Genomic DNA, 13,012 nt, shown 5'->3' on the forward strand with positions numbered 1-13,012 from the left:
GTTAGCTCCATTTACAAGAAGTGATGCTATGAATCCCACAGATTCACATGGGTTCTTTCTCCACATGACCATGCTATATAAGGGTAATTGAGTGTATCAACCAGCCCCCTTCCTTTCCCAGAATGAAGAACTTGCTATAAAGAAGCCCTTAAAAATCTCATTTGTTTCAGTACGAATTATGCAGGAAACATTGCTAACAGAATGAAAACAGTTTCTTGTGTAAGTAGATATACATTTCTTTATTTCTACTCCTCCCCCACCACCATTTCTACAGCACTACAGCAATCACAAGCCTTTCCTTGAATGATTTATTGAAGTGTCAGGGTACTTCAATAACTATTCATGTTCAAAGATTCCAAACCTTTTTCATGCTGTGCAGTTATATAGTTCTTGAAGAGAGTCAGCCAATTTTATACCAGTAATAATTGACAAAACAAAATCTAAGACTCCCCAACGACAATCATCAGCCCCAAAATAATCCCAGAATAACTCAAGTCTGAATGTAATTAAAGACCAACCTGCCAGTTTAGTACACCTGAATCTCACCATTTTATGAAATAATGAAGTCAATAGTTTAAAAATATTTTACTTCAAAATGTCATATAAACACAGGAAAAAAGAAGTTATTCCACATAAGCCACTGAAAGTAATACCATACCTGTAAGATGATTTGAAATATATAAAAGCAAAATGAAATGAATGAAACGCGAAAAGAATATTGTGCCACATTTCTGAAACCATGACGTAAAGGAACCTTAGTTTAAAGATAGATCAATTAATAGGATTTTTCTCAATTAAGAGAAGACAATGTACCGGTAGGAGATGTACTTCAGTGCATTAGGTTAATATGTTAAGAAAAAAATGTATATGTACATAAAAAATACAAAAGGAAACATTTACATTTCTTTTGTAAACCTATCCCTACCCATGAGAGTTGAGCTTAACCACAGTTCCCTGCTACAAGTAAGCATGCAGGTGTCACTGTTTTGTGATGAGAGGCTATAAACAAAGAGGGAGCAACATACCGCAATCATTTTTTAAGATTTGCCAGTCTACTATCCTTTTTTCTAATAGCCACTGCTTTGGTTTTGGTCCCTTGTGCTCCTATGTTGAAGAGAACCAAAGTCACCACTTTTGTTTTTTCTGTCTGTTTAGTGTTGATGTGACAGATGGGATGGTTGTGATCTGCCTCCCAAGGCAGTGGTCTGATTTCAGTGGACTTGATGGTAGAAAATGTGACTTAAAACACTCCCTTGTGATTTTCAAGGTGAGAGACAGATGGTTTGCTATTTCCTGCCACTGCGTTGCAAGTCTAGACTTCCGTGGTGACTTCCCATCCAAGTAACAACCAGGGCCAACCCTGCAATATCACTATATCTATCTATCTATGAAGATCTTAGGAGATGGGCAACCCAATCCAGACGGATGGGGACCAAATGGGCTATGGCAGTGGCACTGTGCTGATGCATTTGCCCTCTCTGCTGATGTAAGGAGCACCCCTGCTGGCGGAGAGGGCAAAAACGCTGGCACCTGGCCACCCCACGCCTCTGTAGTGATGAAACCCAAAAGTGGGCACCATTGCAGAGCAACGCTGGCATCTAAGTGGCTTTAGTTGGCTTCTACCCGGGCTTTCGAGTGGGGAATTCTACAGTAAGGGCTTCAGACTTACACCACCCAAAAGGTGGGCTATGGAGGGCTTTATAGGTGATAGGGGGGTGTTTCCCTTTTTTCTTCTTTTCTTATTGTGGCTTCCCCACGTCACTTGGAAGCCCTCTGGAGTGAGAGCGGCGCTGTCCCCAGCTGCCTCAGCCCTGGATTGGGCTGTTAGAAAACATTTGTTGCCTTTGGGTATTGGGAGGTGGGAGAATTTTCCCCTTATAATCCCTGGCAGCATTGTGCTACAAAATAAACCCACAATTTGATAGTGCCACCATAAATATTAAATAAAAAAATAAAATATTTCAAAAATCTTAGAAATTTTACTTCAGACATCCCAGTCAGAAATGGAACCCCCAGTCAGAAATGGCAAAAACAAAAGAGGCCCAAGGGGATAGTACAGGAGAGGAAACCTCCTCCTGAGAGAAAAATCCTAGTCTGGAATTGGAATTTATGAAAGTTGAAATAACAATAATAGAAACAGATAAGGACAAAATTAGAACTGAAGCAGAAATAGACACTAAAGTCAATTAGCCAAGATTGCAGCACAAAAGGAACAACAAATCATAAGTAATCATAAAACTGAACAAAATATAAAGGAGAAAAGCAGCATCAATTGGGAGATTTGCTAGCAATTTGGATGCATGTGAAATGTCTGTTTCTTCATAGCCACAACTGCATAACATCTGGGGGATTTTATGGGATCAAATAACTTCACCAGTCCAGACCAGGCAAGGTTGTTCTATAAAATGATATATAAACAGAAAACATCAAAAAAGCATTTGACCCAACATCTATGAAACTGCATTATGTTCATATTTTTTAATTTAAAATTATAAATGCACCAACATTTTGCACTTATATCTAAAAAATGAAAAACAGCTATTTTTTAGTCTTATTTTATTGGCCAACTATTATATTTTAAATACAAAGGCTAAAAAAAACAGCTCATGATCCCTGTTGCTTATTTAATATGAAGAACTCTTGTTTCACTAGCCCAGCAACCCACCAGTTATGTAAAAAGAAGAAAAAAATCCCTTTTCCTTACTCTGCCTCACCTATTCTTCTTTGTGGTTTTGCACTGGTATCAGCAGTTACTCTTCATTAGTTTATTCTGCATATATGACAATGCTGTCCAAGTAAGAAATTATTTATTTATTTATTTATTTATTTATTTATTATATTTTAAACCGCCCATCCCCGAAGGGCTCTGGGCAGTGTACAGCAGGCTGGCAACAACAATAACATAATAACATTAAACACAGCAGGCCAAACAACATTTCACACAATAATAACTAAGTTAATTTAAAACAATTTACAAATCTATAAAACCACAAAAACACAGCAGCAGCAATATTATATTATATGGCACCAGATCCCAAGGCTGGGAGGGGACAGTAGTGCTAACTAGATGTTATATCGGGCGTGCCAGTGATGGTGTGGCACGCAACACAGGGGCATCCTGGAGGGGGAATCCATGGCTGGCCTCACCAAAGGCCCGGTGGAACAAAACTGTTTTACAGGCCCTGCGGAATTCACCAAGATCCCACAGGGCCCGCACCTCTGATGGAAGAGTGTTCCACCAGGCAGGGGCCAGGGCTGTAAAAGACCTGGCCCGGGTAGAGGCCAGCTGCATCATGGAAGGGCCGGGGGCCACCAGTAAATTGGAATTTCTAATGAATCTTAGGTAGCCAGGTAGGATTTGGGCATTACTTTCCATTAGCTTTTCAGATATTCCAATTAATATCTGATCTTCAATTTTGTGGTGTAGGTAGGCTAGCTTTATAGTTTTGGGGAAAGGTAACAAAATCTGGAAATTCTAGATGAACAAACATTTACGGTAAGCAATTATATTTTTCTACATATATTGTTAACGCCATCAGAAGGATTATTTGTGCTTCAGGGCCTAAATTGTGTTGGGAAAGCTCTGACAGAAGGATGTGATATGTTGTAATGTTGTAAAAGCTGTTATAATGGCAGGAATTCTAGGAAATACACAATTTTCAGTAGTTCAGATAACAAAGACAATGCAGAATAAGTTGTTCTTTTCCTCTTGGCAATCCTGAAAATTCCTGGGCACATTTTAGTCAGCTTTATAGTAAGCACTCTTTGTACAATGAGATTTTTTATTTATCCTTTCTCCACTGCTCCACTTGTCTCCAGGAATATATACCTAAGAAAGGCACCTAAAAAAGGCACAGACTGCTCAAGTGTACAAAAAAACAAAACCAATTGTGTTAACTAGGTAAATCCATTGCTCTTACTTACACCGGACAAAATGATTTTTGAACAAAACAGACACATTACAGTATCAAAATTACCAACACCTTCAAATACAATTCAGACCCGACAGTATATGAAATGTGTTATAAGTATGAATGCAAGCTCTTACTGAAAACAGTAGTCAGCACAAAGTAAAAATTGTTTAGCACTTCAAGTATTAACAATTAAAACATCAGTTGGGGCTATGTACTTTCTTTATTACTAGTAATTTTCCAGGCAATTAAAAGAACATAAAAGCTTTACTACAGCAGGTTTGCCCAAAGTAAAGACATCTGCTTAGCAATGTTTGGAGTGACAGACTGAACATGTTAAAACTCTGGCAAATATGTGTAATCTTTTTTTAAAAGACTACCTGCTACTGAGTGAACCATTTACAGTATACACACATGACTAATTCATCATCCCACTCTAGTATCATACATCTATGAATTACCTGTTCTTTAAGGTAGCACAGACGATCTAGAAGTATCAGCGCTTCTATACAAGGTCCCAAAACAACTTTCAACTAAAAGAAAGATTTAAACACCAAATAGGTCTAATGAAAGAAATATACTTTGCTGTTAAAAAATGATAAAAAGCAGCCCTCTATTCCAAAATTTACCTCATTTTTTATTTTTAATCTAGTTAAAATGAGCAAAGTTTACCTGAAAGACAAAGTATAGAAACTGAAAATTTATTTCATTTTAAATATCTTATTATATGCAGTGGATTTTCTGTTGACACAAAAAAAGAGGAAATGGTTTTTATACTCCCCTTTTCTCTACCTTTAAGAAGTCTCAAAGCAGCTTACAAACACCTTCCCTTCCCACTTCGTGAGGTAGGTGAGGTTGAGCAAAGGGAACTGTGACCAGACCAAGTTCACTCAACAGTGGGGAAACAAACCTGGTTCTCCAGATTTGGTCTGCCACCCTTAACCATTACACCACACTGGTGTACCTGGGCAATATTGCCTGTGGTATACACAGGTAATATTTGCCAGTTCCCTTCTTTACTTCAGGCTCATTCTATATTTTTGTCTACATGTGTCCCATGCTACCCAGCATAACCTTTTTTGAGCGTCAAAAAGAGGCATGTCCTTTATCTTATACAGGCAAAAAGAGTGGCAAGATCCAATCTTTGATTTTTAATGAGTGAGCCAAATATTTTTTAGATTCAATTGGTAAGAGTGAATTTTGATCACAATGAACTGATGCAAATGTGAGGCAAATCACATTACCATGCATCCATTAGCTAACATTTATCTCAAGATAGGTTTCCAGAGTGGCTGTTGGCGCTGATCCTATATTACTGAGCAGACACTATTCAGTTGTTTTTCTCCCTCCACCTCCAAAAAAAGGGAAGTGAGTCATATTCTTGAGGAAAAAAAAGAGTTGCATTACTCATGGAACACTTACCTTGGGCCTTTTAGCTGCACAGTAAGGCTGAAGTGGCTCTCCCACATTTCTGTTTACACACAAGGAGGCAGCCCAGTCTTTCCCCACAGCTAGTCTCAACGGGACTCTGTTTCCTGGCTCCCTTGTCTCTACCCCTCTTAAAGACACCGATCTCAACACTCAGTAGTCCCAATACTATAGAACTGATATTCTCTTCCCCCCACTACCTTCCCCTCCACATACACTCTCTCTCTCCCACACCCTTTCTCGCTGCTGCCATGGGGGAGAGGCTTATTTTTAAAAAGAGGCTTGTCTGAAAAAAAGTTTTAAAAAGCCCTCCCAATCACCAGGGAGGGCAGAAGCAGAGCTGGGGTGGTGAGTTGTTTCTTGCAAAAGCCAACTATGTTATATCAATACATTGATATATCAAAATGAGCATTAGCAAAGCAAGAGCCAGCAACAATGGGGCAAGGGGGAAGGAAAGGATGGCAGTGCAAGCACTGGGAAGGGTGGAGATAGGTAGGCTAGCCATGGGTAAAGGGAAGAGGTCCATGGAAAATCTCCCCACTCTGGTGATGAAACAAAATTAAATTTGTGCTACAAGTGGTCTTGCTTGCCGCAGAAAGGCTAGAAAGTGAAAGTGGAGCTTGAGGAAATACGTTCATACAAGAAATCTTTCTGTGACAGATATTTGCTCCCATCATGCATCAGATGCCTTGTGCGTAATTGGCCTAATTGTTGTTCATCAAGTATCTTCTATGCAGTTCCACATGGAGACTGCACATGTCAAACACAGAGGACAGATTTCTAAGTTTACAGAAGTTCCACTTCTGCCATCCATCTCAAGTTGTGCTGGCTTCCTTCACCCCCCAAACAGTCACAACACAGAGATGGGGAGACTGATTCTCCCTCGGTTCTGCAATAGCCACCATGGAGTACTAAAAGTTAGATGTAAAAAAGTTAGAAGTCCATAGCAGGGAAAGGAGGAAGTGATGCATGCCTGCACAAAAAACACTCAATGAACAACAGCTGCAGGTAAATGCAGCTTTGTTTTCATCATCTTGCCTACAGTACTGTCCCACTTTGAAGTGTGGCAGGATGATTTCCTCCTTTGCCCACAAGTGCCCTCCAAAATTTCTAAAGGTCACTTTTCGGGGCCTACTGAGCAGCCATTCCCTGATTTTAATAATGTGGTAGCATAAATATGTTTTTTCCACCTTTTACAATAAACCCCCAGAAAAAGGGATAATCTTTTGCTCAGTATGGACAGAGGAATGTGATACATTTAAAAGAAAAAATAATTCACAGAACCTTTTTCTTTGCTGTCAGAAACATAAAATTAAGGCACCAGAGGCTTGGATTCTTTAAAAGATGAACTAATAAAAAGAAGTATTTATTTATAAGAACAATAAAGGTTTGGCAAGGTAAACATATAACAGAAAAATTTAAGCAAGTAAATTATGGAGTTAAAACGCATCCCAGGCATCAGCCGTGGTGACGCTGTTGCAGTGGGGGAGGAAGAAGTGGAATGCCTCCTCCCCGGCCGGGACGAGGCTGGTCACGTGGTGCGGAACCGCCGCATGACAGGGGCTGGACAACCCTTTAAAAGGGCTGAGCTGACCAGAAACTGCCTCTTTTGAGGCCGGAGAAGCTGAAAGGAGGGCGTTTTTTCCTCCTGACGCTGTGCGGCCTCGGAGAGAGCATGAGGCAGCCGCTCGACCAAACAACGGTCTGGGTCATGTGGACTCAGCCGGCGCGGTCCTCTGCCTCAGCGGAGCATGATCGAGGCTCCGTCGTAAAATCGATTGGTCCCGCGCAGTCGTCAGCCTCGCGGCGGGCCTTTTGATCTCCTCACAGGTTCCCCCCTTTCCCCGGTACTCCAATTGCACCGGGTAGACGGGCTAGGTGGCTGGGGGAGTACATAGTAGGCTTTGGGGAGGCAGGTGAGCGTAGTTAGGCCTCCTAGTAACTTCCTGTTCCAGTTCCCTTGGGGGATGTGCCTGACAGCACTACTGTCCAAAGGGACAGAGGGGTCAGCTGGGAGCTGCCCTATAACCAGGTTCAGCGGTGGCTGCCTGGGGGCCAGGATGTGCTCTGATGCTCGCCCAGCTTCAAGGCTATTCATATTTGTTAAATAAATTGGGCTCCGGCCGACTTGCAATTTCCAACAAAAATATATTGTTTATTCATTAATGAAACGAGTTTACACACCTCCGCACGCAATGCAAGTTAAGTTGCTGCTGTAGCACACAGCTGTGTTTGATACAAATCAGTTCATTCACCTGAGTTCAGCCTTTCTCCGTGGATACAATTTCAAGCTTCCTTATATGGATGTTTAAATATATATAAATAAAACTGTTTCAACCATAAATAAACAGCTTGGCTTCTTTTCCTTAAAAAGGACTTTCAGTTACTTTCAGTATAAGTTTGACTCAACAGTCTTTTCTCTCACACACTCTCAGACACTCCTTTTCCAGGGATATGTCCTGTCCACAGGTTGATTACCAAAGAAGGATTTTTCACCTAATTCTGACTTCTTTGCAGAAAATAAAATCCTCTCCTTTTCCCTGTAAAAATATCATCAAATAAGTAACCTCACTTATTCTCCTGAGTATTTCCCTGAGAGAAACATCAATTGTCAATCCCTGTGGCAACTTAGTGCAAGTGTACCGTTTGTACCAGGGACTAGTACAATTTTCCTCATCTGACCATCTAGTCCAGGGGTAGGTGTAAAGGTTTCAATGGTGTTGATGGTAAGGGCAGCCGCCTAACCTTGAGTACATTCCACAGCCCGGGCGATGGGCCAGCTTCATCGGCGGAGACTTTATCTCTGCGCGGGAGATGAGGTCTCCGTTCCCATGGGAAGCAGGAGCAGGAAGTTGAGTGGGATAGTTGAATAGAGTTATAGCACAATGCTTCTGGCGGGAAGTGTCATTCCTGCCACTGCACAGGTGTGCCAGGCTTTCTAAGATGTCTGGAATAAGCGGTCTTTTTTCACCAAGGCAGCCTTTTATTTCTGCTTCTATAAATTCCTTACATTGTGGCAGGAATCCTTAATTCATCTATAATATCCCTGAAGTGCAGTGGACTCCGCAGGGTATGTCTCGGCATGGAGAGGGTTGAATATTGCACTGCCGGAAGATGCGGTAGCCCCCAAAGAGGGCTCCGACCTTTCCTTCTGGATCCTGGAGAGACGAAGCGTGAGAGCGGGCCTGCTGCGTGACTCTTTTCCACGTCCTGCGTATCCTTGCAGAGTGCTTCCTTTCCTCCCGTTGGAGCGAGGGGCGTGGCGGAAGCGACCATGGGGACCCATGAGTGGATTATGGTAGCGTGTCTATGGATCGAAGCAATGGATCCCGGATCTCTACTACCGTTTCGTCATGTATGGATTACAAACCTCAGATGCAGCCTGTCATGCGCCAGGAGGCGGGCCTGACCACACTTTCATGCGGCAGCAGGAGTCCATTGAGCGATTCACTGGACTACCGTATTTCCAGTGATGCTCCCAAAAGAACCACACGTGGCGCAACACTGGGGCCGATCCGAAGGACACTGGGACTAAACCTGGGATTGGGAGGGTGTCATTACCGCCTTCGATCCGGACCCCCCCCTGATCCGGAGTCAGCGGCTGCACCACAGGGAGCCACCCGGTGGCTCACGGTGTCTCCGATGTCACCAGCTTCCGGAGCGGCGAAGAGTCGAAGAAAGCCTGCACTCCAGCGGGATCTGTTCCCTCTCCATCCCGAAAGGAGCTGGGATGAGGGGAAGTGGGCCGACTTCGCGAGATGCCCAGAAACATGGACCGATGAGCGCCAGCTATGGGGAGGAGGAGCGAGGCACAGTTACGCAGCAAGGCTGGCGAACCTGCAGAGGACCCGGGGGGGGCAACAAGCATAAAAGTCAACTTCGAGTTGGACGTGCCAAAGATCGGCTCAAGCGACAATATCGCCAGAACCTGTCAGTCCATGATAAAGGTCCTGGAACGCACTCCAGACTGGATTTACGGCGTTCCAGACGCGATTAGCGCCTTCATGCGCCAAAGTGAACTTACTGCAGCTATTAAAGCGGAGACGAACTTTAAGCTAAATTAGGAGCGAGAAAAAAGCAGCCCTGCATGCGCACAGGATGCATTGACCCGCCAGGAGAGAGCTTTGGCTGCGTTGGAGAGGGAACTGAGAGGCAACCAGACGCCAGGAAGCCCCAAGTTGGAGGTCTATGCTGTTACTGATACTGCGAGCCAGAGGAACTTGGCGTGGCTGGGCCTGCCACCCAAGCGCCAAAATGATTTACGGTGTGTTAGCCCGATTCCGGCCCCTGTGCAACGCTGCCATGACACCAGCTCAACCCGGTAGCATACGCCCGCCCTGCAGCCAGGGAAACCCGATGGAAAGAAGGGGTTACTATAGGCCCCGAAATACCTCCATACCCGTTTTGATGGGACAGCTTCCAAGCTTCCCTACTTCATTTTACAGCTTTCGATGCCCACATGGAGGACTATGATGATGATTTATACCCGGTCTGAAGCCTTGAAAAATCACGGGACGCCCGGCTCCAGTCCTGGATGGGAGCAGCTTAGCCCGACTGGTTTGTGACCCTTTTGGATTTGCAAGAATGAAGACTCTCGCATACGGTGCCGCCATTCCATCCAAACCTTAGAAGGCGGCGCTTCCAGATCGAGCGAAAATGAGGCTATCCGCACCATCAAAACTATCCAGCAGGGCAACCGTCCGTTTGCAGAATTTGCCCGTGAATTTCGTCGCGTGCTATTCGATTTCACTCCTGAGTACGCCTGAGCATGAAATACGAATGCACTTCTCCAGATGCTGTTGAAAGCGGCAAAAGCTGCGTGAAAGCGGTGTTTTAATTCGGGTTCCTCGCACTGGCGCGGTTGCTGATTGGATCCAGTTGGGATCCCCGGGTAAGGCGTCTAAACGGAATCTGGCTTCGTGCAGGAGGCATGCGCCGAAGCCTGCCACTTTCGTCCACCAAAGGCAAATAGCCGCCCCCGCAGAGACCACCTCTGGCGCCCAGGTGCTTGACTGGGAAGTTGTGCTGCTTTACTTTCGCGAGGAGGACCAGGTCGTCCTAGCCGCCAACTGTCGAAGAAACAAAACCAACAGCTCCAGCCAGCGCCCCATCTGCCAAACCACCAAGCAGAGTCGGGGCCGCCTCCGACCAGCGGAAGGCTCTTCTAAAGCCTGATCATCGAAGGCAACCTAGAGGGGGGGGAAGCGGCTGTTTGCCTTTCTTCAGCCCCCATGGATATAGGTCCGACTCCTGGCGGTGGCGAGTGAAGGCATGCAGCTCCATTACTGTCAAGCGTTTCTGTAGCCCGGCTAAACATACTGCATTATAGCCTGCGGCCTTGTATGCGGAGTTCACATTGCTCCCACATTGCTTAATCGCGGCCCAAGGTGGCAGAGGAGCTAGGTCTGGACCAAATTCCACTGGCTAAGCCCATACCATTCACCCAAATGGGCCGGCAGCCCTCTCAGGGAGCGAAGGACTGACCCAGTTCAAAACACAACGGGTCTACTCCTCTGTTCGCCCGACCATTGGGGAGAAAATTAGTTTTATTTTGAAAGCCCGGTAGCTAAACACTCCATATAGTTTGGGCATGCCATGGTTATTGTTACATGAACCAAAGTTCATTTGGAAAGAAGCGGATCTTAGAATTCACTGGCCACTCCCTGCGGTGAACACATGAATTGGGGAAAACTCCAGCTTCTCCTGACACACTTGCCTGGCTGTCATCGAGGCTGCTCGATTCTATTGGCATCCCGCGATACCAAAGATCTAGCCAAGAGTTTTTTCAGGAGTAGGAGAATGCGATCAGTTTACTTACCCATAGAGACACTGACTGCAAAATGCGTTATGTACAGCCAGAGCAATGGCACTAAGGTAGAATCTACCGTGTAAGTCCCAATGAGAAGGAACCCGATTGCCTTCTTGGACAAGAATTTCGGCTACAGCTGTGAGTTCATCACGGCGAGCTATAAACACACCTGCACGCTGCTCTCCCGTTTTGTTTGTAAAAAAAAAAAAGATGGAGTCTTTCACGGCTTTGCACAGATTCATCCGAGAGTCTCAATGCGCAGTCTCTCCTGTCCAATAAATATCCTTTGCCTTTGATCAAGGACCTTTTAGATGCACTGGGCAAAGAGCATCTTTACCTAAATTAGACTTTGAGAGGAAACTTACTACAGGGTCAAATTGCTGAAGAGCTATGAACACTTGATTCGCGTTGCTAACACAAAGTTTTGGACAAGTTTAGAATCCATAATAATGTACATTCCCGAGGTTAAAGTGGGAGGGCCCCGAGAGGGCTTTATGGCCCTCATCGCGGGAAGTTCTCCATGAGTTGTGTACAAAGGAGTTGTGGTATGCTTAGATGAAGCGTTTTAATTTATTCACAAACCATAGAAGAGCATGAAGCATTGGTTGGAAGTACTGAAGCAGCTTGCTCAACAACTCTCTCTTTGCCAAACCGGTAACTCAAATGCTGTTTCCGCAGACCTCCATTGACTATTTGGGTTACGGATCTAAGCCGAGGGCTTAAAATGGATCCTGCTAAAATTGGCCTTGGTTACCTCCAATGGCCTGCCCCACCAACGCAAAAGAACTCCAATCTTTTTCTGGGTTTTGCTAAATTTCTATCATTGACTTTATACTGCCCAATTAAACAGAGCTGGCTCTCCCCTCTCACAGACCTCTCTGCACTAAAGGGTCGAAGGATCCACTGTCCGCCAAGCCGGGGATTTACTCCTGGTCTGAAGAATCAAACAGCCTTTCAGCTCTTAAAGTCTGCTTTTACCACGAGGACCTATCCTAAAAGCACCCCTGAGCCCAGACGTCTCCCGTTTATGGTTCCGTGGATGCCTCCCGGACCAGCGCTTAGGGCAGCCCTGTTGCAGAAAAGAAATAAAGATGGTAGAGCTGGTTCCGTGTGCTTATTTATCAAAAGAAATTCTCGATTGCTGGAACGCTCAACTGGACTGTAGGGGAATAAAGAGACTGCAGCCATCAAAGTAGCACTCTCCACTTGCGTATGCACTGGCTGGAGGCCTAAGCACACTTTCCAGGTTTGAGGTGGGATCCACAAAAAACCACTGGCGCTCTGCACCTCCGAAGATGTGCCAAAACAACTCCGTTGGGCGATTTTTTCTTTTTCGTTTCTCTTTCACCAGTCCATTTTTCCCGGAAAACCAATAAAGCTAGCTGGCAGCGTCTACAGCGCCTACCGAAGGAGGGTGGAGCTGCCTTACTGAGACATTCCACGCACTGTTCTCTCCCTCCCAGTTAGGACTGGCTGTCACCCGATCTCCAAGCGTCCACTCCTCCTTCACGCCCATTCCTAGTCTGGGCTGCGTCTCTCCTTTCCCTCTCTTGCAGCGGGAACTTCGAGAAGCCGGGGCTGCCTGAAGCCTCCAGCGGGAAAAGTGACTCCCCAATTGCGTTTGGAGAATGGAGTTTGGCGGAGAGTGTTAGTCATTACCTCCCCTCCCTCATAAGCAAGGTTCTTGAAGCCTGCCCGCGATGCCCTTCGGTACTGGACATTTTGGCTTTCTGCAGAAACTCTGCATTTGGCCCGCCCGTCAGTTCTGGTGGCGGCGCAATGTAAAGGAACGATGGTATGTTAAAGGCTGCTCTGTTTGTGCAGAAGCCAAAACCATTCGGGGAAAGCCCCATGGGCTGTTGAA

General features: G+C 45.1%; 1 protein-coding gene across 5 annotated transcripts in view; it reads right to left on the reverse strand.

Moving 5' to 3' along the window:
- Positions 1-220: 220 nt before the first annotated feature.
- METTL25 (methyltransferase like 25) overlaps positions 221-13,012 on the reverse strand; it is a 69,164-nt gene continuing 56,372 nt past the window's right edge. For 2 of the 5 annotated variants that reach the window (XM_048499443.1, XM_048499442.1), the window contains exons 11-12: positions 4,373-4,444; positions 221-2,398 (exon numbers count right to left, since the gene is read on the reverse strand). In XM_048499443.1, coding sequence (XP_048355400.1) covers positions 2,285-2,398; positions 4,373-4,444 — 186 coding nt within the window. In that variant the 3' untranslated portion in view covers positions 221-2,284. Of the gene's footprint in view, positions 2,399-4,372; positions 4,445-7,494; positions 7,880-13,012 lie in introns of those variants that run through there. The other 3 variants (XR_007244758.1, XM_048499444.1, XR_007244759.1) reach the window with 3 other exon arrangements.

The sequence above is a fragment of the Sphaerodactylus townsendi genome, linkage group LG06 (genome assembly GCF_021028975.2).
Source record: "Sphaerodactylus townsendi isolate TG3544 linkage group LG06, MPM_Stown_v2.3, whole genome shotgun sequence".
NCBI lineage: Eukaryota > Metazoa > Chordata > Lepidosauria > Squamata > Sphaerodactylidae > Sphaerodactylus > Sphaerodactylus townsendi.